Source organism: Mustela lutreola, chromosome 4 (genome assembly GCF_030435805.1).
Source record: "Mustela lutreola isolate mMusLut2 chromosome 4, mMusLut2.pri, whole genome shotgun sequence".
NCBI lineage: Eukaryota > Metazoa > Chordata > Mammalia > Carnivora > Mustelidae > Mustela > Mustela lutreola.
The window spans coordinates 194,614,700-194,640,596 of NC_081293.1; the positions used below are offsets into that span (position 1 = coordinate 194,614,700).

At 38.3% G+C, this 25,897-nt stretch overlaps 1 protein-coding gene across 1 annotated transcript in view; it reads left to right on the forward strand.

Annotated features, from left to right (window-relative positions):
* The window catches only part of CNTNAP2 (contactin associated protein 2), a 1,947,395-nt gene that overhangs the window by 1,031,634 nt on the left and 889,864 nt on the right, over nt 1-25,897 (forward strand). Inside the window, exon 9 of the mRNA XM_059172148.1 lies at nt 8,760-8,909. Coding sequence (XP_059028131.1) covers nt 8,760-8,909 — 150 coding nt within the window. The remainder of the gene's footprint in view (nt 1-8,759; nt 8,910-25,897) is intronic.

Genomic DNA, 25,897 nt, shown 5'->3' on the forward strand with positions numbered 1-25,897 from the left:
CACTTGGAAAGTTTTGATTGTTATGAATTAGTAACTGGAAGTATCTATTATAAAGTAATGTCAAATAACCATTAAGAGTAAAATTACATCAAAATGATATATTTTTAAAACACAAATACTGGGGCATCTGGGTGGCTCAGTGGGTCAAAGCCTCTGCCTTTGGCTCAGGTCATCATCCCAGGGTCTTGGGATCGAGCCCTGCTCTCTGCGTGGCAGGGAGCCTACTTCACCCCCTCTCTCTGCCTGCCTCTCTGCCTACTTGTGATCTCTCTCTCTGTCAAATAAATAAACAAAATCTTTAAAAAAATAAATAAAACACAAATATTTTAGAAAATATGTACTTCAATTTATATCAGTCTTCTCAAAATTAGTCACCATAGGAAGTCCTTACTTGGAATTATATTTAATTTTTGGAAATACTTCACAAACATTCAGCAAACTATTATCATTATTTTTAAAAAATCCTACCTATTGAATAATCTAGTTAACACACACACACACACACACACACACACACACACACAATTTGGGGAGGATAAAGCAGACCTTAACTATGAAAGAGTAGCTCAAAGTTGGCTTAAATTAGCTTAACAATTGTTGACCCTGATATTAACAAGAGGTATAATCAGCTACTGCCAAATCCCTAAATCCCTCACCATTGATATTACATGATTGAAATTATATGGGGAGGAGGATATTTGTTCATAAACAAAACCAATTTTTAATCATTTCATATCAGTTAATGCTTATAGAATTAAACAACAACCCAAGTTGATATTTAGAAAGCTGGGCTAACTGACCTTATAAGAAACAGAAGTTACTTACTGAGTGTTAACTATGTGTCAAGCACTTCTCTAAATGATAACATATTTACATGTAATCGTCATAACCACCCTATGAGGTATATACTTTTATTAGTCCCATTTAGTAAGTAAGAGAATGGAAACAGGCTGAATTGCTGACAGTCTGGCTATTCAGTGAGCAGAAATGAGGTTTTTACCCAGATGGTCTGACTTCCGAATCCCTGATTCCTCCATTATGCAGGCTGCCCTTCTGAGGGTGGGTCTGTAAGTGAGACACTCCTGGGCTCTAAACTCTTTCCCAGTCTCATAGAGGGCATGGTGCATGTGTGCCTGAGCAGAATATGAACCCAAGTATCGGGCGGTCCCCCATTTTCCCAACAAGATAATTAAAAATACCTTTTAACTAACTTCCATGTAAAAACTTTTAGTTAAAATATATGTATAATATTTACATAGTTACTATGTGTTTTTAAAATTACATACACAAATAATTTAGGACGTTTATTGTCTACTCTTACTTTTTGGAAATAATTGCATTATAATTTCTTCAGATGCAGCCTTAGCATTGATGTCTGTCATAACTGTGAGTCATCTAGAAAAGATCATCATCACCTCTAAGTTGTTTGTACACAGGATTTTTTTTTTCACATCTCATGTCACTGGATACTGGACATTATTTTTCTAAGCCTCAAGTGCCCACTAGCATAATACTAGGATATACCTTTTTTCTAGCTGTCCCTATGTTTTTTTTTTGTTTGTTTTGTTTTGTTTTGTTTTGTTTTTCAGAAAAGATCATCATCACCTCTAAGTTGTTTGTACACAGGATTTTTTTTTTTTTCACATCTAATGTCACTGGATACTGGACATTATTTTTCTAAGCCTCAAGTGCCCACTAGCATAATACTAGGATATACCTTTTTTCTAGCTGTCCCCATGTGTGTATTTATGATTCCACATTTGAAGTCTTATTTTATCACTGTCTTTTTTAGTGAGTTTGCTTATAACTACACCAGTATTACAATTTACAATATTTGTAATCGAAACTCTCCCCCCAAAATTCATCCTTCTCTATAAAATGAGACTAATCAAACTAAAAAAAATTTTTTTTGACATAATGATATGGATATACATATGCTGCTTTCGGGGTGCCAGGCTGTGTTTTAATGCTATAGAAATAATAATTACTCCTCAAATCCAATCTGTTAAGTGGATAGTGTTATTTTCATTTTAGACAAGCTATGAGGCACGGAGTGGTTAAGTGAAGTGGCGAGGTTGGCAAGGGACAGAGCAAAGGCAGGCAGCCTGGGTTCGGGACCAGTCCTCTTCATCTTCATGCTGTTTTCCATCCCGCTGTCTTGCTGCTGCCGGTTCGCAAGAGTCAACACACTTACCTAGACAGTGTGTGCACATAGTGCCCAACACAACAAGGATCTCAGGAAGTGCTAGCCAGATGAGACATGGGGTTCTTTTATAAGTATCAGTAACTAGCATCCTTCTTTTTTGATCTGGTACCGAGCCACCATGCAGCCACCAAGACTCCCTGCTTCCAGGAGTATAGGTCCCTGGTGAGTCTCTGTTTCCTGGGAGATTCATTGGCTCTAGAACAATGAGTAGAGGAATATCATGTCTTTAACAATTGAAAAGTGCTGCTTTCATCCAGTTTGTTAATGTGTTCTTTGTTATTTACGACTCACAAATTTTTTTTTCTTCTTTAAGATTTTATCTATTTATTTGAGAGAGAGTGAGCAAGGGAGCAAGCAAGAGAACACAAACGGGAAGGGGCAGAAGGGAAGCAGCAGACACCCCCCCCCCCGAGCAGGGATTCCCAATGCGGGGCTCAATCCCTGGACCCTGGGATCATGACCTGAACTGAAGGCAGACACTTAACCAACTGAGCCACCAGTGCCCCTGTGACTCACAAATATTTTTTTGAGAGTCACCTGCATTTTTATTTTTATTTTTTAATTTTAATTTATTAGCATATAATGTATTATTTGCTTCAGGGTCTGTGAATCATCAGTTTTACACAATTCACAGCACTCATAGCACATACCCTCCCCAATGTCCATAACCCCACCACCCTCTCCCTCCCTTCCCACTCCCCAGCATTCCTCAGTTTGTTTCCTGAGATTAAGAGTCACTTATGGTTTGTCTCCCTCCCTGGTCCAATCTTGTTAACGTATTTCCCTCCCTTCACCCCACAACCTCCTGCCCTGGCTCTGAAATTCCGCATATCAGAGAGATCATATGATAATTATCTTTCTCTGATTGACTTATTTTGCTTAGCATAATACCCTCTAGCTCCATCCTCGTCATTTCAAATGGCAAGATTTTGAGGGTTTTTGATGGCTGCATAGTATTCCATTATATGTGTGTGTGTGTGTGTGTGTGTATCACATCTTCTTTCTCCATTCATCCATTGATGGACATCTAGGGTCTTTCCATAGTTTAGCTATTGAGGACATTGCTGCTATAAACATTTGGGTGTACTTGACCCTTTAGATCACTACATTTGTATCTTTAGGGTTAATACCCAGTAGTGCGATTGCTGGGTCACACGGTAGCTCTATTTTCAATGTTTTGAGGAACCTCCATAACATTTTCCAGAGTGGCTGCACCAGCTTGCATTCCCACCAACAGTGTAGGAGGGTTCCCCTTTCTTCAAATCCTCATGAACATCTGTCATTTCCTGACTTGTTAATTTTAGCCATTCTGACTTGTGTGAGGTGGTATCTCATTGTGGTTTTTATTTGTATTTCCCTGATGCTGAGTGATGTTCAGCACTTTTTCATGTGTCTGTTGGCCATCTGGATGTCTTCTTTGCAGAAATGTCTGTTCATGTCTTCTGCCCATTTCTTGATTGGATTATTTATTCTTTGGGTGTTGAATTTGATAAGTTTTTTATAGATATTGGATACTATCCCTTTATCTGAAATGTCATTTGCAAATGTCTTCTCCCATTCTATCAGTTGTCTTTTGATTTTGTTAACTGTTTCCTTTGCTGTGCAAAAGCTTTTGATCTTGATGAAATCCCAATAGTTCATTTTTGCCCTTGCTTCCCTTGCCTTTGGCAATGTTTCTAGGAAAAAGTTTCTGTGGCTGAGTTCGAAGAGGTTGCTGCCTGTGTTCTCCTCAAGGATTTTGATGGATTCCTATCTCACATTGAAGTCTTCCATCCATTTTGACTCTATTTTTATGTGTGGTGTAAGGAAATGGTCCAGCTTCATATTTCTGAATGTGTCTGTCCAATTTTCCCAGCACCGTTTGTTGAACAGACGGTCTCCTTTCCATTGGACATTCTTTCCTGCTTTGTCAAAGATCATAGAACTGAGGTTCTAGTTCTGGGCTCTCTATTCTGTTCCATTGATCTATGTGTCTGTTTTTATGCCAGTATCATACTGTCTTGATGATTATAGCTTTGTAATAGAGCTTGAAGTCTGGAATTGTGATGCCTACAACTTCGGTTTTCTTTTTCAACATCCCTCTGGCTATTCAGGCTCCTTTCTGGTTCCATACAAATTTTGGGATTATTTGTTCCATTTCTTTGGAAAAAAAAGGATGGTACTTTGATAGGGATTGCATTAAATGTGTAGATTGCTTTAGGTAGCATAGACATGTTTACAGTATTTGTTCTTCCAGTCCATGAGCTTAGAACATTTTTCCATTTCTTTGTGTCTTCCTCAGTTTCTTTCATGAGTACTCTATGGTTTACTGAGTACAGATTTTTTGCCTCTTTGGTTAATGTATTTCTAGATATCTTATGGTTTGGGTCCAGTTGTAAGTGGGATTGACTCCTTAATTTCTCTTTCTTCAATACTGTTGTTGGTGTATACAAATGCAACTGATTTCTGGGCACTGATTTTTTTATATTCTGATATGTAACTGAATTCCTGAATGAGTTCTAGCAGTTTCTGAGTTCAGTCTTTTGGTTTTCCACGTAAAGAATCATATCATCTACAAAGAGTAAGAGTTTTACTGCTTCTCTGCTGATTCGGATGCCTTTTATTTCCTTTTTTAGTCTGATTGTGAAGCTCAGATTTCTAGTAGTATGTTGAATATCCGTGGTGATAGTGGACAGCCCAGGTGTGTTCCTGACCTTAGGGGGGAAGCTCTCAGTTTTTCCCCATTGAGAATGATATTCGCTGTGGGTTTTTCATAGATGGCTTTGATGATATGGAGGTATGTACTCTCTATCCCTACACTGGGAAGAGTTTTGATCAAGAAAAATTGCTGTACTTTGTCAAATGCTTTTTCAGCATCTATGAGACTATCCTATGGTTCTTGTTCTTTCTTTTATTAATGTATTGTATCACATTGACTGCAGATGTTGAACCAACCTTGCAGCCCAGGAATAAATCCCACTTGGTCGTGGTGAATAATCCTTTTAACAATCTTTTATTCACATTTTTAATGTGAATAATCCTTTTAATACTAGCCTATTGGCTAGTATTTTGGTGAGAATTTTTGCATCCATGTTCATCAAGGATATTGGTCTGTAATTCTCATTTTTGCCCTTTGTCTGGGTCTTTGTCTGGTTTGGGGATCAAGGTAATGCTGGTCTCATAAAATGAATTTGGAAGTTCTCCTTCCATTTTAATTTTTTGGAATGTTTTCAGGAGAATAGGAGTTAATTCTTGTTTTAATGCTTGGTAGAATTTTCCTGGGAAGCCATCTGACCCTGGGCTCTTGTTTGTTGGGAGAATTTTGAGGACTGCTTCAATCTCCTTACTGGTTATGGGTCTGTTCAAGTTTTCTATTTCTTCCTGGTTCAGTTTTGGTAGTTTATACATCTCTAGGAATGCATCCATTTCCTTCTGATTGTCAAATTGCACTCTGTTTGGTGTGGTGGCAGTGAAAATCTGTGTGTGTGTGTGTGTGTGTGTATCTGTACAAGTGTGCATGTGTGCACACACATAGTGTAAGTGAACTCTGATCATGGATGCACAGAAGTTATATAACATGTTTTGTTGTTGTCTGGTTTGTTTTTGTTTCTTGTTTGTAAGAATCGAGCCTCTGCAGCCAGATATATCTGCATTTCAATTCTCACTTCTGCCACTTACTAACCATGCAATGTTTAAACTATATCAGATTCAGTTTTCTCACTTATTTATTTGAAGCAATAATTCCTAAAACATTTAGTGTGAATTATAAATGAATCAAATGCAAGAACTTATCAGAGTGAGTCGTGTATAGAGCTTAAAACACTATCTTTAAATATATTCCTGTATGTGAATATATTTAAAGATAGAATATATATATAAATATATAAATATATATATATATATATATATAAATATATTCCTGTATGTGAATATATTTAAAGATAGTATTTTAAGCTCTATACACGACTCACTCTGTGTAAACCTGGTGATTCACAGACCTGTACCCCTGGGGATAAAAATATATGTTTATAAAAAATAAAAAATTAATAAAAAAATAATAAAAAAAATAAAAAATAAATAAATATATTCACATACAGGAATACTGCAGTTGGATTCTGCTCTAGAAAAAGACTTTCAGGATTATTTTTCATAACATGGATGAAGAAAATTTTTGAAAAGTAGTTTATTTACTTTTGAGCAAGTAGATCATTCTTTCCCCATTGAAGAATTGAACTTCATTATAGCTGGGAGCCATTCCTATAATAGGTTGCTAAGGCATACCTCTTGAAGATTAAAAGTACAAAATAATAACTGGAATTCAAATGAATAGAAATCACAGTTTAAGCTCAGCTGCAGCAGTGGTTGCTATCAACAAGCCTGCTTTCATTTCTCTAGTAATTAAGTTTCTTGAAAAAAAAAATAAAGTCACCTTTTTATTTTTATCTGATTGGAATACTAGACCCTTTGGCATGAACAGTTAAGCTGATGATATTCTTTTATAAATTAATTGTATGATGGAGAAATGTTCACAGGAATTTTTAGAAATGCATTCTGGACTACTGTTTAGAACAGAAAGCTCTGTCAGTTAAGTGACCTTTTCTGGTTGTGTGATTATTTAGAATTAGATTTGGAGAGTGAACATTTCTAACATTGATGTCCTTGGGATCTGTGCACCAAAATTGCATTTCAAAGTAGGGACTATCACATTATAAAGGCAAAACCCCAAACCATGCAGCGCTATACCTAACCAACACTCAACCCAGTTTTGTACTCTACAGAAAAATGTTACCATGAAGATACGGTCTTCTGTGCCACTGTTCTGTGGGAGAACCCTGATGTAATCTACTTAAGAAGGAAATATTTCAATAAACACTAGTATTTGTGTGATCGCTAACTGATTTTAATTTTAGAATAAGACTTAACATTTACATAGTAATTTCACAGTACAAAATTGTGCATATATATTATACATTTTGTAACTTAGAGGTTATTCAGTATTAATTACTTTAGAACAGGGATTTTCTGTTTTCCTCCATTGATATAAAATGTGCTAAGTATATATTTCTAAATTGAAATTTGAAAATCCTAAGAAAATACCTGAGGTGTGGTTATTTGTAGTGATATTTACTAACACTGATAAATATTCACATACATGACAATCTTACAGGCTTCAACAGGCTTTAATGTTTTTTCCATTAAGATAGTATTTCTGTTTAATAGTTTCAGCCAACCAAAAGTTTATGCTTTTTCAGCAAAGGACCACATAGTAAATACTTTAGGCTTTGTGAGTTTTAACAAGTCTATGTAACAACAACTTGACTCTGGAGCAAGGCACTATGTAAGCAGAACTTTATGTGGACACTAAAATTTAAATTTTATATAATTTTCATATGTCATTTATTATTATTATCAGTATTAGTATTAGTATCAATTTTAACTATTTCAAGATGTGAAAACTACTTTTTAGCTCTCAGACCATACAGGAACCGAAGGCAGCAGGCCAGGCTTGCCCTATAAACTGATTTGCAGACCTCTGATCAGAGGTTGGGAGCATCATCTGTGCTTCATTGACTTGCTCTCATTTCATTTTTAGCTACCTTTACTCTCTAGGCTTCTCTTTCATTTGTGAATCTGAAATGTGTCTTCAAGTAACTTCAAGTAATCTGTGGATTCTAAATTATTCTGTCTGGGTTAGAACAAAATCCCTTCCCTTTGCAAGAGAATAGACCTTTGTAAGTTCAAAGAAGGCCACTCGGACCCTCTTAGACTTCTCCATCTCTCTCTGTGTTTCTTAAACTCTTTCCCGGTGCTTATCTTTCATGGCTGATCTTCTTTGTTTGCTCCTTAATTTTCTATTCTTTACAAAATGAGCACACATTAAACAAAAACTTTAAGTTATTATCTGTCTAATGGAGAGTTTAAAAGAATGTCTGTTTCCAAAGATTTTTGTACTAAGCCACAGTTAATGTGGTTGTTAGGAGTGGGAGCTATTGATTTATTTTTGTTGATTTATATGTTTAAATACAACCTAATGCATTATAAGGATACCTTATTTATAAATGATCAGATAACCTTGGTATTATTTCCTATGATTATGAGTGGTTAATTAGCACGTTAGTTCTTAGTTTCTACAACCTTGCCAGACATGGTTATTGAGAGAAAATAATAGCATAAAAAAGTTCTTAATAATTGAGAGAGATGTTAGATAAAAGTCATAAATCCATTTTGTTATTGGAGAGTGGCTTCTAGTAAACCTAATCATAAAATAAGTAATTAAAATAGTTCATCATCACCTCCCAAACAGCTTTATTCACTCCATTCATTTTCCCAGGTATGCCAATGGCACATTAATGATTATTCCCCTACTTTATTGGGTTCTGTTATGCCTTATCTGTCCAATGGAGGATAGAACCACTTATGATATTAAAGAAGCATGCAGTCAATTGCAAGTAGCACTGAATTTTTCTAGATGAAAATATACTAATTTTTACCAACAAATTTCTGACTCTTGGTATTGAAAATTGTTTTAAACTGTACCATCTTTAGAAAATAAATTGACTTTTTTTCTTAACAGGTTCTGGATTGAATGACGGACAGTGGCATGAAGTTCGTCTCCTAGCTAAGGAAAATTTTGCCATTCTCACCATCGATGGGGACGAGGCTTCAGCTGTTCGAACTAACAGTCCTCTTCAAGTTAAAACTGGCGAGAAGTACTTTTTTGGAGGTAAGATTACCATTTTTTATTGGTTAACTAGTACATTGTTAAAACAGAGTTTCAGTGAAGTTTGATTATGAACTATTTATATTTGATTCAGCACATCTCAGGGAAAATACCAAACTCTTATTCCGTGAGCTAAAGAGTGGCAAGTTTATGCTTCTTCGTGATGAAAGTATTCTTATGATGCCACCATATCCTTCTAGTTTAATTCAAATATTCAAAGTATAAAGCTTGAGATTCTGAATCCACTGATTATCATAATACTACCTTCAAAGTCAGATCCTTGGATCACCTATTGCTGTGTAATTAATTACTCCAGACCTTAGTGGCTTAGAACAACAAACATTGCCTCACAGTTTTGGAAGTGACATCCCATCACTTCAGTTATACACAGTTTAGTAGAAGTGAGTCACTAAAGGCAGACCACACTTAAATGAAAGGGATTACATGAGAAGACGTGCATAGAGATCATCTTCCAGGCTGCCTGTACCTGTTGCCTAATAGGAAAGGCATCTTATCTTATATACTTGGTTCTTAAGTAGTGAAAGAATTAGTGAAAAAGAAGGTTCTCTTAAAACAATAAATTCTACTATATGTGAAAAAATGTCGCATGGACCTGAGCATTTTTTTCTTTAATTTAAAAAACGTATCTTGCCAGAATTTTTTTTTTATCATTAATGAAATGTAGGGACATCTTTTTATTAAAGAGTTTGGTGTGTTGTTTGAATCAATATATCTGTCACTAGATTATTGACTTCCTCATCCTATGTCACAGGATATAAGATCTCAAAAATAGTATTGCATTCTTAGGAAAGGTTTTGTTAAACTTTAGAAACAAATGTGTACATATATCTGTTTCTCAAAATACATTCATTAATATTCATATTTATTCATTTGCTTATTTAAGTTTTTATATATCAGTATATCTATATATATTTCTACTTTTAGAATAAGCCTATTTGAGAGCAGTCATATTGTGCATCTTCTTCCCTACTATATACTCCATGGTCTTAGAAAAATTCCTGAAAAGTTGATAACCAACAAATAGGAATGAATTAGTAAATTTAGAAAAACAAGTAAGAGCAAACATTTTACTCCCAGTTGTTTAGAAGGAGAAATGGAAGCCCACAGTGCTTTACTGACCTGCCACTGAGTTTATACCATCAGTTGAGCTCAAGAACTGACTCCTGTGCTGGGTGTTTCTCGCTGTACATCATGGTACAATGAGTGATAACTCAGAGACCAAAGACCTGAGCTAGACCTCACTGTCTTGAATCTTACATTGTGTTCACTGGAAGTTAAAAACTACATGTTTCTAAAAAGGCTTTCAATAAATATTTGATGAGTTGGGTGAAGGTCGGCGAGAGGTCTTATAAGTGAATCCACTGGGGCTTATTGATTTTAAAGTAACCCAGTAGCCCAACTGATTTTTCTGCAAAAACGTATTTAATATGATGGGCTTTTGGCCAACAGTTTTCATTGCCATCATACGAAATGGATCACAGTAGTCAGTTGGAAAGCTATTGATAATCCCTACCATCCAAATGGCAGTGGAATACCTTTGGCCATCAGTGAACATGCTGAATGCCTAAGGCTAGTTTTGGTCTGTTTCCATCTACGTGGGTAGCCTTGTAGCTATAACCAACAAATTTAAGGCACAGAGTTAATGAGATGTGAAGTCTTCATAGTGTGCTATTTACTATTGCTTTATAGATTTTGGTTTTCTTTTTTTTTTTCTTCCTTTCCTTTATTTATTTTACTTTTTTACTCAAGTACAATTAGCACACGGTGTTATATTAGTTTTAGGTGTACAGTGTAATCATTCAATTCTATACATTACTCAATGCTCATCGTGATAAGTGTACTCTTAAACCCTTCATATATTTTTTTTTGAATTTTAATTTTTTATTTTTTATAAACATATATTTTTATCCCCAGGGGTACAGGTCTGTGAATTACCAGGTTTACACACTTCACAGCACTCACCAAAGCACATACCCTCCCCAATGTCCATAATCCCACCCCGTTCTCCCAAACCCCCTCCCCCCAGCAACCCTCAGTTTGTTTTGTGAGATTAAGAGTCACTTATGGTTTGTCTCCCTCCCAATCCCATCTTGTTTCATTGATTCTTCTCGTACCCACTTAAGCCCCCATGTTGCATCGCCACTTCCTCATATCAGGGAGATCATATGATAGTTGTCTTTCTCTGCTTGACTTATTTCGCTAAGCATGATACGCTCTAGTTCCATCCATGTTGTCGCAAATGGCAAGATTTCATTTCTTTTGATGGCTGCATAGTATTCCATTGTGTATATATACCACATCTTCTTGATCCATTCATCTGTTGATGGACATCTAGGTTCTTTCCATAGTTTGGCTATTGTGAACATTGCTGCTATAAACATTCGGGTGCATGTGTCCCTTTGTATCACTACATTTGTATCGTTAGGGTAAATACCCAATAGTGCAATTGCTGGGTCATAGGGCAGTTCTATTTTCAACATTTTGAGGAACCTCCATGCTGTTTTCCAGAGTGGCTGCACCAGCTTGCATTCCCACCAACAGTGTAGGAGGGTTCCCCTTTCTCCGCATCCTCGCCAACATCCGTCATTTCCTGACTTGTTGATTTTAGCCATTCTGACTGGTGTGAGGTGATATCTCATTGTGGTTTTGATTTGTATTTCCCTGATGCCGAGTGATATGGAGCACTTTTTCATGTGTCTGTTGGCCATCTGGATGTCTTCTTTGCAGAAATGTCTGTTCATGTCCTCTGCCCATTTCTTGATTGGATTATTTGTTCTCTGGGTGTTGAGTTTGCTAAGTTCTTTATAGATTCTGGACACTAGTCCTTTATCTGATATGTCGTTTGCAAATATCTTCTCCCATTCTGTCAGTTGTCTTTTGATTTTGTTAACTGTTTCCTTTGCTGTGCAAAAGCTTTTGATCTTGATGAAATCCCAATACTTCATTTTTTCCCTTGCTTCCCTTGCCTTTTGCGTTGTTCCTAGGAAGATGTTGCTGCGGCAGAGGTCGAAGAGGTTGCTGCCCGTGTTCTCCTCAAGGGTTTTGATGGATTCCTTTCGCACATTGAGGTCCTTCATCCATTTTGAGTCTATTTTTGTGTGTGGTGTAAGGAAATGGTCCAATTTCATTTTTCTGCATGTGGCTGTCCAATTTTCCCAGCACCATTTATTGAAGAGGCTGTCTTTTTTCCATTGGACATTCTTTCCTGCTTTGTCGAAGATTAGTTGACCATAGATTTGAGGGTCTATTTCTGGGCTCTCTATTCTGTTCCATTGATCTATATGTCTGTTTTTGTGCCAGTACCATGCTGTCTTGATGATGACAGCTTTGTAATAGAGCCTGAAGTCCGGAATTGTGATGCCACCAACGTTGGCTTTCTTTTTCAATATCCCTTTGGCTATTCGAGGTCTTTTCTGGTTCCATGGAATATTTTTCCATTTCTTGGTGTCTTCCTCAATTTCTTTCCTGAGTACTTTATAGTTTTCTGAGTATAGATTCTGTGTCTCTTTGGTTAGGTTTATTCCTAGGTATCTTATGGTTTGGGATGCAATTGTAAATGGGATTGACTCCTTAATATCTCTTTCTTCTGTCTTGCTGTTGGTGTAGAGAAATGCAACTGATTTCTGTGCATTGATTTTATATCCTGACACTTTACTGAATTCCTGTATAAGTTCTAGCAGTTTTGGAGTGGAGTCTTTTGGGTTGTCCACATATAGTATCATATCATCTGCGAAGAGTGATAATTTGACTTCTTCTTTGCCGATTTGGATGCCTTTAATTTCCTTTTGTTGTCTGATTGCTGAGGCTAGGACCTCTAGTACTATGTTGAATAGCAGTGGTGATAATGGACATCCCTGCCGTGTTCCTGACCTTAGCGGAAAAGCTTTCAGTTTTTCTCCATTGAGAATGATATTTGCGGTGGGTTTTTCATAGATGGCTTTGATGATATTGAGGAATGTGCCCTCTATCCCTACACTTTGAAGAGTTTTGATCAGGAAGGGATGCTGTACTTTGTCAAATGCTTTTTCAGCATCTATTGAGAGTATCATATGGTTCTTGTTCTTTCTTTTATTGATGTGTTGTATCACATTGACTGATTTGCAGATGTTGAACCAACCTTGCAGCCCTGGAATAAATCCCACTTGGTCGTGGTGAATAATCTTTTTAATGTACTGTTGAATCCTATTGGCTAGTATTTTGTTGAGTATTTTCGCATCTGTGTTCATCAAGGATATCGGTCTATAGCTCTCTTTTTTGGTGGGATCCTTGTCTGGTTTTGGGATCAAGGTGATGCTGGCCTCATAAAATGAGTTTGGAAGTTTTCCTTCCATTTCTATTTTTTGGAACAGTTTCAGGAGAATAGGAATTAGTTCTTCTTTAAATGTTTGGTAGAATTCCCCCGGAAAGCCGGCTGGCCCTGGGCTTTTGTTTGTTTGGAGATTTTTAATGACTGTTTCAATCTCCTTACTGGTTATGGGTCTGTTCAGGTTTTCTATTTCTTCCTGGTTCAGTTGTGGTAGTTTATATGTTTCTAGGAATGCATCCATTTCTTCCACATTTTCAAATTTATTAGCGTAGAGTTGCTCATTGTATGTTCTTATAATAATTTGTATTTCTTTGGTGTTAGTTGTGATCTCTCCTCTTTCATTCATGATTTTATTTATTTGGGTCCTTTCTATTTTCTTTTTGATAAGTCGGGCCAGGGGTTTATCGATTTTATTAATTCTTTCAAAGAACCAGCTCCTAGATTCGTTGATTTGTTCTATTGTTTTTTTGGTTTCCATTTCATTGATTTCTGCTCTGATCTTTATGATTTCTCTTCTCCTGCTGGGCTTAGGGTTTCTTTCTTGTTCTTTCTCCAGCTCCTTTAGGTGTAGGGTTAGGTTGTGTACCTGAGACCTTTCTTGTTTCTTGAGAAAGGCTTGTACCGCTATATATTTTCCTCTCAGGACTGCCTTTGTTGTGTCCCACAGATTTTGAACCGTTGTATTTTCATTATCATTTGTTTCCATGATTTTTTTCAATTCTTCTTTAATTTCCCGGTTGACCCATTCATTCTTTAGAAGGATACTGTTTAGTCTCCATGTATTTGGGTTCTTTCTAAAATTCCTTTTGTGGTTGAGTTCTAGCTTTAGAGCATTGTGGTCTGAAAATATGCAGGGAATGATCCCAATCTTTTGATACTGGTTGAGTCCTGATTTAGGACCGAGGATGTGATCTATTCTGGAGAATGTTCCATGTGCACTAGAGAAGAATGTGTATTCTGTTGCTTGGGGATGAAATATTCTGAATATATCTGTGATGTCCATCTGGTCCAGTGTGTCGTTTAAGGCCTTTATTTCCTTGCTGATCTTTTGCTTGGATGACCTGTCCATTTCAGTGAGGGGAGTGTTAAAGTCCCCTACTATTATTGTATTATTGTTGATGTGTTTCTTTGATTTTGTTATTAATTGGTTTATATAGTTGGCTGCTCCCACGTTGGCGGCATAGATATTTAAAATTGTTAGATCTTCTTGTTGGACAGACCCTTTGAGTATGATATAGTGTCCTTCCTCATCTCTTATTATAGTCTTTGGCTTAAAATCTAATTGATCTGATATAAGGATTGCCACTCCTGCTTTCTTCTGATGTCCATTAGCATGGTAAATTCTTTTCCACCCCCTCACTTTAAATCTGGAGGTGTCTTCGGGCTTAAAATGAGTTTCTTGGAGGCAACATATAGATGGGTTTTGTTTTTTCATCCATTCTGATACCCTGTGTCTTTTGACAGGGGCATTTAGCCCATTAACATTCAGGGTAACTATTGAGAGATATGAATTTAGTGCCATTGTATTGCTTGTAAGGTGACTGTTATTGTATATGGTCTCTGTTCCTTTCTGATCTACCACTTGTAGGCTCTCTCTTTGCTTAGAGGACCCCTTTCAATATTTCCTGTAGAGCTGGTTTGGTGTTTGCAAATTCTTTCAGTTTTTGTTTGTCCTGGAAGGTTTTAATCTCTCCTTCTATTTTCAATGATAGCCTAGCTGGATATAGTATTCTTGGCTGCATGTTTTTCTCGTTTAGTGCTCTGAAAATATCATGCCAGCTCTTTCTGGCCTGCCAGGTCTCTGTGGATAAGTCAGCTGCCAATCTAATATTTTTACCATTGTATGTTACAGACTTCTTTTCCCGGGCTGCTCTCAGGATTTTCTCTTTGTCACTGAGACTTGTAAATTTTACTATTAGGTGATGGGGTGTCGGCCTATTCTTATTGAATTTGAGGGGTGTTCTCTGAACCTCCTGAATTTTGATGCTCATTCCCTTTGCCATATTGGGGAAATTCTCCCCAATAATTCTCTCCAGTATACCTTCTGCTCCCCTCTCTCTTTCTTCTTCTTCTGGAATCCCAATTATTCTAATGTTGTTTCGTCTTATGGTGTCACTTATCTCTCGAATTCTCCCCTCGTGGTCCAGTAGCTGTTTGTCCCTCTTTTGCTCAGCTTCTTTATTCTCTGTCATTTGGTCTTCTATATCACTAATTCTTTCTTCTGCCTCATTTATCGTAGCAGTTAGAGCCTCCATTTTTGATTGCACCTCATTAATAGCTTTTTTTATTTCAACTTGGTTAGATTTTAGTTCTTTTATTTCTCCAGAAAGGGCTTTTATATCTCTCGAGAGGGTTTCTCTAATATCTTCCATGCCTTTTTCGAGCCCAGCTAGAACCTTGAGAATTGTCATTCTGAACTCTAGATCTGACATATTACCAATGTCTGTATTGATTAGGTCCCTAGCCTTCAGTACTGCCTCTTGTTCTTTTTTTTGTGTTGAATTTTTACGTCTTGTCATTTTGTCCAGATAAGAGTAAATGAAGGGGCAAGTAAAACACTAAAAGGGTGGCAACAACCCCAGGAAAATATGCTTTAACCAAATTAGAAGAGATCCAAAATCGTGAGTGGGGAGAAAGGGGACAAAAAGAGTTTCAAAAAGGAAGAAAGAAAAAAAAAAGAAAAAAGAAAAAAAAAAAGAGAAGAAAAGAATTTAAAAAAAAACACCTAAGAAAAATGTAAAAAAGAAAAAATATATATATTAGATAAACTAGTAAAAAATCGTTAAAAAAGAAAAAGGTAACAGTTAAAAAAAAAATTTTACCCGAAGGCGAGAATAAAAAAAAAAAAAAAAAAAAGAAAAAATTAAGTTAACTGCAAGACTAAAAAAGATCACAGGAAAAAAGCCATGAGTTCCGTGCTTGGCTTTCTCCTCCTCTGGAATTCTGCTGCTCTCCTTGGTATTGAAACCGCACTCCTTGGTAGGTGAACTTGGTCTCGGCTGGATTTCTTGTTGATCTTCTGGGGGAGGGGCCTGTTGTAGTGATTCTCAAGTGTCTTTGCCCCAGGCGGAATTGCACCGCCCTTACCCGGGGCCGGGGTGAGTAATCCGCTCGGGTTTGCTTTCAGGAGCTTTTGTTCCCTGAGCGCTTTCCGTAGAGTTCCAGAGGACGGGAATACCAATGGCGGCCTCCTGGTCTCCGGCCCGGAGGAGCCGAGAGCCCAGGGCCCCACTCCTCAGTGCGCCCTCAGAGAACAGCGCCCAGTTACTCCCGTCTGCCTGACCTCCGGCCGCGCTCCGAGCTCACCGAGCCTGCGACCGGTTCAAGGTAACACCGAGCTGCGAGCTTACTGTCGGCTCTGTCTCTGTAGCCGGCTTTCCCGTTCCAATACCCGCAAGCTCTGCGACACTCAGACACCCCCGATCCTTCTGTGACCCTGCGGGACCTGAGGCCACGCTGACCCCGCGTGGGCTTCGCCCCGGTTTAGCCTCTGGAGCGATGTCCCTCAGCGGAACAGACTTTTAAAAGTCCTGATTTTGTGCGCGGTTGCTCCGCCGCTTGCCGGGAGCCGGCCCCTCCCCCCGGGGTCTATCTTCCCGTCGCTTTGGATTCACTTCTCCGCCGGTCCTACCTTTCCGAAAGTGGTTGTTTTTCTGTTTCCAGAATTGCTGTTCTTCTTCTCTTCGATCTGCCGATGGATTTTCAGGTGTTTGCAATCTTTAGATAAGCTATCTAGCTGATCTCCGGCTAGCTGAAGCAGTCTCAGCTTGCTACTTCTCCGCCATCTTGACTCCTCCCCCCTAGATTTTGGTTTTCAAACCCAGTGGTTAGGAGTATATTTTATCCCTCTTGGGTCTTTTGTCTGCCATTGGGAAATGCTGTCAGCAGATGATCATGATGCTGCTTTGGTTATATCTTCATTAGCTGAATCCTTGGAATATATGAGAATCACCAGGGAAACTTGTTACATTTCAGAATTCTCAGGTCCCACTCCTAGAACTCAATGCGGAATGCTGGGAAAAGAAAGAATTCTAAGCTCTAAGGTATTCTGGCACAAATGATCTGAGGAACAGAATTATAGATCAACCTGAGCCAATTTGCATGCACAGCTTTCAGATTCTTGTGAAAGACGTCAGTCACCAAAAAGTGAGATAAGTGAGAATCAGCTACTGTCGTGTAGCTTAGCCACCATGAAGCAGTAAAAGGAAGTCACAGGCCAAGGTCTGGTGCACATACAGACATTTAAATGAACATTTTTATTAGCAGGTAGGCACAATGCAGTTAATACAGACTCTTCTGTAAGCTCAGTGAAGTCCTAGCTCTCTTACTTGCTATACCTTGAATTAAATGTTCTCTTCAGACAGCTTTCACAGTATTTTAGATGCAGGATTCAGCTACACGCAGCCAGTGCCAAGCAAGAGAAAGTCTCCTAAGCTGATGGCTGGCAAGGATCACCAAGTGATCGATACTCCAGAACCATGTCCAAGGCTTCAGGCCACCGGCCTCACTTGCCTTATCTTGTCTACACACAGGCTGTGTGTGTCTATAAAACATGTTTTGTCAAACTATATATCCTGAATATCTTTCATTTCACCACTGAGATATCTTTCCTAACATTTATCGAACATTTATGCTGATTAACAAGGCACTCCTTTCCCCAAAGAAAACCCAGTTTGGCATTTAGTAAGTTGATTAGAGGAGCAGACAGCAGAAATATGAGGTAGCTGCCTCTGGAATGGTGGCTTGTGACTGCCTCTGACCTGCGGCTGCAGAGTGGAAGCTTGCTGTCTCCAGATAGTAAGTCACACACACACAGCTGCCTAGAGTCTGTGCTGAAAAGCTTTAAGTTAGTTGTAGATACTGTAATAAAAACATCTTAAACATTAGTAGAGTGGAAAGAAAATGGACTTGTTACAAAATATGAGCTTTGAAACACATACTCCTGGCTTGGGATCGTGGCTTCACTTAGTTGATAGATCATTTTAATCATTTACCTTCTTCATTCATTGAAAGGCAGTAGAGTTAAATAATGGTGCGAACATTACTAGAGTAACCTACTAAACCCAGGGACTGATTCCAGGGGATGCTAAGCACTGACTCCCTTTCCAGTCCGTGTGGGGTCTTTATTTAACTCATTAAGGACAGCCCCTTCCAAGGAAGAGTTGAGATTTCAGACCACGTGCTCACCTAAAGCATCTGACCAACTTCTCCGCAAATCAAAACGAATTGTTTTCTTACCAGGTAAAAGCCTTAACTAAAGCTTGCTGGCCTTGTGTACTCGATTAAAGACTTTCAGACACTTCGTTTCCTTTGGAGTAAATTCCTGATCATGTAGCTTCCACTCTCCGCGGCTGTGTTTTTCCAGCGTGGAGTTTTATCTCTCCGTGCCTGCACCCTGCTAATCCCAGCCAAGGTCTTAGTTCTCCTCCGGAACACTCGTGGTCAGATATTTAAGCACCAAGAATTCTTTTGTCTTGTTCTTTCTTGGGAATAAACAGAGAAAGAAGGAGATTATTCATTTGGGGTGTTCCCTCAGCAACAGTTCTTTTGGTTGCTTTAATTTTTTCTCTCTACCACCCAACTGGAATTACTTTTGATAAGACTTTGTTAATTTTAATAATCAAAGTAAATTTATTTATTGACTATTTACCTGGTATTAGGCTTTCTGATACAGGCCAGAGCCCATGGTCATGAGAGAATAGAAGAATTTGTAAATTTCTAAATTTTTTCAGGCTTTGTATTTTTTTTTTTCTTCTAAATTTCTGTTGCTTTCATTTGAAAGAAGGAACTGTGGGCTGAAGAGAAGAGATAAGAAAGTTTCAGAGCTCCTGGAAGGGGGTGGCTGCACTCAAGAAGGACTTTCCTTCCAAACATACTTCGAAGGTTTCATATATCTTTTCTGTTTTAAAACTGGGATCTAAGTTCATTCATTTATATCCAGAGATTATAGAGCCCTAGTATAACCCAGGTTTAACGCTGTCATTTATATTATTTGTATGGCTCTCTTACTAATTTTATAGCTATTCTGAGCTCCATCTGGGGGAACCTCTGTTTTGTGCTGGAGGCCTGCCATCCGGTTGGCTGAGGCTCACATTATGAAGGATTGTCCCCTTAAAGTTGGTCCATCGAGACATTAACCGTATCTGCAAAATACCTCCACAGCAGCTCCTAGAGTCATGTTTGCTTGCGTAACCGGCACTATAGCCTATCCAAGTTGACACACGGAATTACCCATCAGAGATATGGTTTCAAGATATCACATAAAATTATAATCAGACACCAGGTTTAAGGTACAGATGAAGGAATACCAGAAACTGCTTTTACAGGTTTCTAATTAAAATCTCCAAGTCTTCTACAGGCTTCTTTTTCTGCTTTGTTTTATTCTATACTTTCTAATGTTACTTATTTTATTCCCCCTTCTCTTTTCAATCCTTTTACTAAGATAAGAAGACTTGACAAATGCTAAAATCCACCTATTTCAAGTGCATGATCCAGTGAGTTTTAGTAAGTATATAGAGCACTGCAGCCGTCACCAGAATCCAGCTCAGAGAGCATTTCTTTAACTCCCCAGATCCCTTCCTGCCCCTCTGCAGTCAGTTTCCACTCCTGCTTTGCCCTGGCAACTATTGATGTGGTTGCTTCTGCCCCTGTGTTTCTTTTTTTAGATCCTTTTTTTTTTTCTTTTTTTAGATCCTTCCATTTTTGGTGGATTTGAAGTTTGCTTTTTGACTCTTCCATGTAGTTCTCCTTAGACACGTCGCCCAGCCCTCACCTTCTCCAGGGGGACAACTGGGCCCTCTCCTCCTGCTCTAGCACACCGCCCCTCCCCCACACCCTACCCCCTTGCCTGCTCCGCTTTCTTCCCTCCCCTGCCCCAGCACTTAATCACACTCTGACATTCGCCATCCTCCATTAGTTACTGTATGGATCGTTTACTGTTGGAATCTCCCCTAGAATGTAAGCACAAAGAAGGCAAGGATATTGGTTTTGTTTTCTAATGTATCTTGAGTATTTAGAAAAAAATGTCTGACACATAATAGTTTCTCAATGTCTATTTATTCATTGAATAAATAATGGTCCCTCATGGATATATTGAATGGTTACATGCACAAGGGGCTACTGGACTTTTTATTCCCACATAGATTGTCAGTTTCTGCCAGATACCCCACACCCCCCAAAAATTTAGGTAAGGGGTATTGATTGTGCTAGCATATGATATTCCATTATCATATTTGAGAGGTATAACTTCCCAAGGTCTTGAAGATAAAATTATATTTTATTATGTCAGATGCAATTTTTTATTTAAGTGTACTACATTTATGACTGATAAGTCTTATTATTATTAATCCTGTCTCTACAGGATTTAGATAGTTTTGCTTGCTGAATATTTACTAAAACCTGGCATTATTATTCATACTAGAACAGTGAACAAGTTAGGAAGAATACTTGGCTCTCAGAAAGTTACATTCCAGTCGAAATAACAAATTAGTAAAATGAGTGTATTGTGGAGTCAATAAATCAGGGAAAGGATGGGCATTCTTAGGAAGGTGTTTTGAGAATTTCGTCTTAACCATAAGTTGGCCAGAGGAAGGCTCCCTTGAGAAGATGGTATTTGGTCAAAGGGCTCACGGGGTGAAGGGATCAGGGAGAAGAGAGGAAAGAAAGCGCAGGCGCGTGGACAGGTGGAGATCTCACGAGGAAAGGAAGCGGACCTGGCTTTAGGGATGGGGGCTGCCAGGGGCTGGGTGGTGATGGGTCTTTTACTCTGAGTTAAATGGGAAGGCATTTGAAGATTGGACCAGGGGAGTGTCATAATCTAATTTACATTGTAAAATGCTCTCTCTGGATGCTGTTCTCAGAAGAGCGTACAGCGGAGATGATCGCAGTAATCCAGATAAAGGGAGGTGGAGACTGGGTGGTAGCAGCGGAGCAAGTAGGAAATGAGCAAGTCTGAATCCGTTCTTGGACGTCAAGCCAACAGGACTTGCCCCCTGGCGGGATATGGGTTGGGATATACAAACACGGTCAAAGATAAGAGGGGTCAGTCTGCTTCACACAAAGCCTAGCGCTTACCCTTTCCCTATGCCACACTTCCTCCTTCCCCCCTACACTGTGGGGTCCACTTGGCAGTGTTTCCCTAAAACTTAGTCCTGACTTGTGCTTCATAAACGACTGACAGTGTCTGTTCCATGCAGCGACCTGTCATCCCTTCTTCAAAATCAACAGGCCTGTGACCTAACCCCTCACTTTCATGTCCCCCTGTGTCCTCTCTCTCTTGGTTTGCCTGGATGGGATCTGACTCCGTTCTCAAATCTCTCAAGCCTTTGCCAGAGGCTCTTTTTGCTTTATCACCCACGGGGTTAACAAGGTCAGAAGTCCACTGATTTAAAACGGGCTCTTGTAAACTACAATTCCAGTCAGTCTCTGGTTTGGAGACCACAGTGCCACTCAGAAGTAGATAAGTGTCCCAAGATCTTGCTGATACGTGGAATTTGAGAAACAAGGCAGAGGGTCATAGCGGAAGAGAGGAAGAAATGGAACGGGATGAAACCAGAGAGCGAGGCAAACGAGAAGAGACTTGATACCAGGAAACACCCTGAGGGTTGCTGGAGCGCAAGGGGGTGCGAGGGATGGGGTGGCTGGGGGATAGAAATGGGAGAAGGTGTGGGCTGTGGTGAGCGCTGTGAGTTCTCTAAGACTGATGAATCACAGACCTGTACCCCTGGGACAAATAATATATTATATGTTAATTTAAAAATAAAAAAGAAAGGAATAGACAAGGGGAGGACCCCGACTCAAAGCTAAGCAGCTGCTATAGGATAAAATGACTTTTAAAAATGTTAGTTCACACATGACCTCTGAATAGATGTACTTCCATCTTGAAGGTATGGCCTAACTGTAGTCTTCTCCGGGTCTTTGTTCCATTCATGGTCCAACTATACTGAGGTTGAAGAGGGTTAGGAGATCAACTACTTACTGTCTTTTTACAAATAAAATGATACCTAACCATCATCTATATCTACATAGCACTGCATCTTGTTTTTAATGTTGGAATACTTGAGTTCCCCACCTTTTGTGTGAAACGCAGCTCTTTGAAATACTAATTTAGTATTGCAAATGGCAAGAAACAACTTTTTCTGGCCACCTAACAATTTATGAAACTTCAGAATGAGAAATGAGGAAACCACATCTTAGAACCTTAGAGATTCCTGTATATTATTAATATTTTATTTGATTTGGGTTGGCTAACATTATGTTATAATTGGAATTCATTTTTTATTGCTTCCAAACCCATCAATTAGATTTTTTGTATATATACACTAATATTTTTTTATATATGCATTTTTTTCTTTTATGCTTTTACTCTTTTACCCTGGTTCAATATTATAATATTATTATATTATATAAAAAATTATATTGTTTTTCTTTTTTTTAGCTTCAGCGGCTTGATCCATCCTTAATTGTACTGAGTTAACCTAGAAACTTTCTCAGTTACTAATTTCTTAAAAAGGATGATTGTACAAAAACAGCTACTTGCCCATGTAAATATTTAGATCAATATTTGCTGTTCTATGCAAAATTTATCCCCCACTTTTAAAAAGTACATTTTTAAGCATTTCTTTCCATTATGAGAACACTAATAAGGAGAGACACATTTCTTTTTCAGTCTAATTCCCAGAGTACTTTTGGTTGTATTAGTTTGTTTTCCAATTATATGAATAAAAGAAAAAGGCAAAGAAGAAGAAGGGAATTGCACAATGAACTTGAATACATTAACTTCATCAGAAACTGTTTCTCTGTCCGAGATAGGAAAGTATTCATTACGTAGCCCCAAATTCTGAAGACCTTTATATTTCTCTAGAAGTAAAAATTGCTTAGATCTAGGATTCAGGCTAATTAGAGTTATTGTGATATTCTATATGCCTTTGCGTTTTTCTGGCTCTGTGAATGGCTTGCATTGGGAATATTCAGATTTAAGACAGAACTCGAAGTAGTTTTTGAAAGGAGAAAATCATGGAATTATAAAAACTGCTTGACTTGCAAGAATTATCTTAATGCTACGGCTGTTTATCCCTGGCACCTTCTGCTTCTTACATTAATTTTGCTACATTAAAATCAGTAGACTAAAAGAACACAATGTTTTGACTGTGGAAATAATATAGATAACTCTATAAATATGTAGGTTAAATATGATTTCTCTATGTAGTTTTTAGAAAGTATTTTCCTTATCTAGACTGCTCTTAAGTTGAAAAATAACAGCCAAATTTTAAAACTGTGCTCACTTGTATATCTGCTACAAATATGTGATATGTGTCAAGTTACAACTTGAGGAGCATAAATGGCTCTATACATTATTTTAATCATTGATTTTGCAGTGTTTTATCAAAACAAACAAAAACAAAAGGAAGAAATTCATATGTTTTTTTTTTTTTCCCCATGTCTATTTAGATACTCTAAGAAGCAGGGGTTGGGATGGAATTAGACATTGGAAAGACTTACCAGACAGAATGCCTCTGCAGGATACAGGAATGAAAGAGGAAGAGCAGGTCTGATACCTGAGGAGGGAGAGAAGGAAGAAGGGGGTTGAGTAGGAAGAGCCCCAGAGGGCTGGCAGTGTTGGCCATGGTCCCTTGCAAAACTGCCCGTTAACAACTACCACCAAATGGAAATGGCTGATTCCTGGTCCTGTTGCTCTAGTTAGTAGTTGATTAGAGCAGGCTGGAGGCCCGTGGCCTCTGCAGAAGGGCATCTCTGGACTCTAATAACAGCCAACCCTGATCGTCAAACAGGAAAGATGAGACAAGCATCCCTCCTTGGCCAACGCAAGTATAAATAAAAACAAAAGATAGTTCAGAAGTTGTTGTATAGTATTTCTTTACAAACCAGAGAAAAGTGTGCATTTTTGTTCTTCCTAATATAATTGGTATTTCTGTCTACATTCCTAATTCTCTATGGCAAAATAAAGAGAAGAAATGATTGTAGGGTATGTATTTTTAAAAACTGCTGAGCATTCAAGTACTACCCCTCCTGTGTGTGCAGGAACAAGGTTGAAAGGGGAGCCGGTGCCTGTGCTTGTGCAGGTCTGTCAGGGTTTGTTTGGTTTGCCCATTGGTTTGTTTTTTCCTTTGGGCATTCGATTATTATATACCAACTTCTTCTCCCTTTGAATGAGGAAGTAAATTCTTTCTGAGTCTGTGCCTTTTTCACTTTTCCATTGTTGAGATTTTAAAGATCATAGATTCAAATAAATGAGTTTTTCTTGTCTGGCTCATCTAGGAAGCAATCAAAAAGAGCCTTTGCTAAATTCTCACTTTTTTTTTTTTTCCCAAGCCAATCACCTTTTTTTTTTTTTTTTTTTTTAAATTCTTCTTTCTTTTGGCTTTTCACTTGCCCGTCTCAGCAACCAGCTAGTCTTAAAATAATTAAGAATCATTATTTACTCCCCAAGGGAATTTTACAATAATAAGGAATTTGTAAGGCTCCCTTGCCTTCAAGACCCTAAGAAGGATACATCTTCAGTGGTGAAATTTCAAGTCTTTTTTAGGGTATAAGGTGTGGGAGAGAAGATGCAGGAGTTTAGGCCAGAGACCGTGCTAGTAACATTCAAGTCAGCTGGCTTCACAGTCTGGCACAAAAATTATATCACTTCAGTACCTCCTCATCAAAACACCCCTAAACTACTCCAATATCTGGGTCCTCCAGATCTCCGGTCCCTATGACAAGCATCGTTAGTACCAAAAATGTTATAGCACCGTCCTCTTAGTGAACCTCATCTGTAATGAGCCAAAATTCACTCTGATTTCAGAGTCCTGAAGTTGGGAAGAGACCTTCTCTGCCCTCACAGATCTTTATTGGATCAAACAGTGTGAAAATATGAAATTTGAATGAGAATGTTCTCTGCCAGCAGTGGACTATGTGATATTACTACCAGGAAGATCTGGATGCCCCAGAAAATCATCAGTAAAACAAAAAATTTTTAAGACTTTCAGATTTTTCCCCATTATCTTTGGGCTTTATTTATTTGAACAGTGGTGTGACTCCAGAATGTTCTGTGTATATATGGTTTTAGGTTTAATATTTCAAAGAAAAGAATATTTGAAGGACAGAAAATTCATGTAGAGGAAGAATGGCTCATGAAAAATAATTAGTCAGTGTTATATGCAGAAAAAAAAAACCACTTGAAAAAAATGAGGAGGAGAAATTTCAGTTGGGCTTCAGGACGGAAAGCTGAGCAGTCAGGCTGAGTCAGCGGGGAGGGATTTCTGCTATGTAGAAGCTCGGAAGTAGGAGTGCGTCTGCTGTTTGCCAGGCTAGTGCGAAAGTTAACCATTGATTCCAAGACTGACCTGTAGAGATTTGTTATTTGCTAAGATAATACATGTTTTAAAACAGGATTTCCAGGGCACCTGGGTGACTCAGTCGGTCAAGTGTCAGACTCTTGATTTTGGCTCAGGTTATGAACTCAGGCTGCTAAGATCGAGCCCTGCTTCGGGCTCCGCCTTCACAGTGAGTCCACTTGGGATTCTCTCTGTCTCACGCCCTGGACCACCCCCCCCACACACACACACTCTAAGTAAGTAAAATCTTTAAAAAATAAAAATAAAACAAGATTTCCCACCTTATCATGCATAAGAATCTTCTCGGGTGTTTTTGTTATTTATTC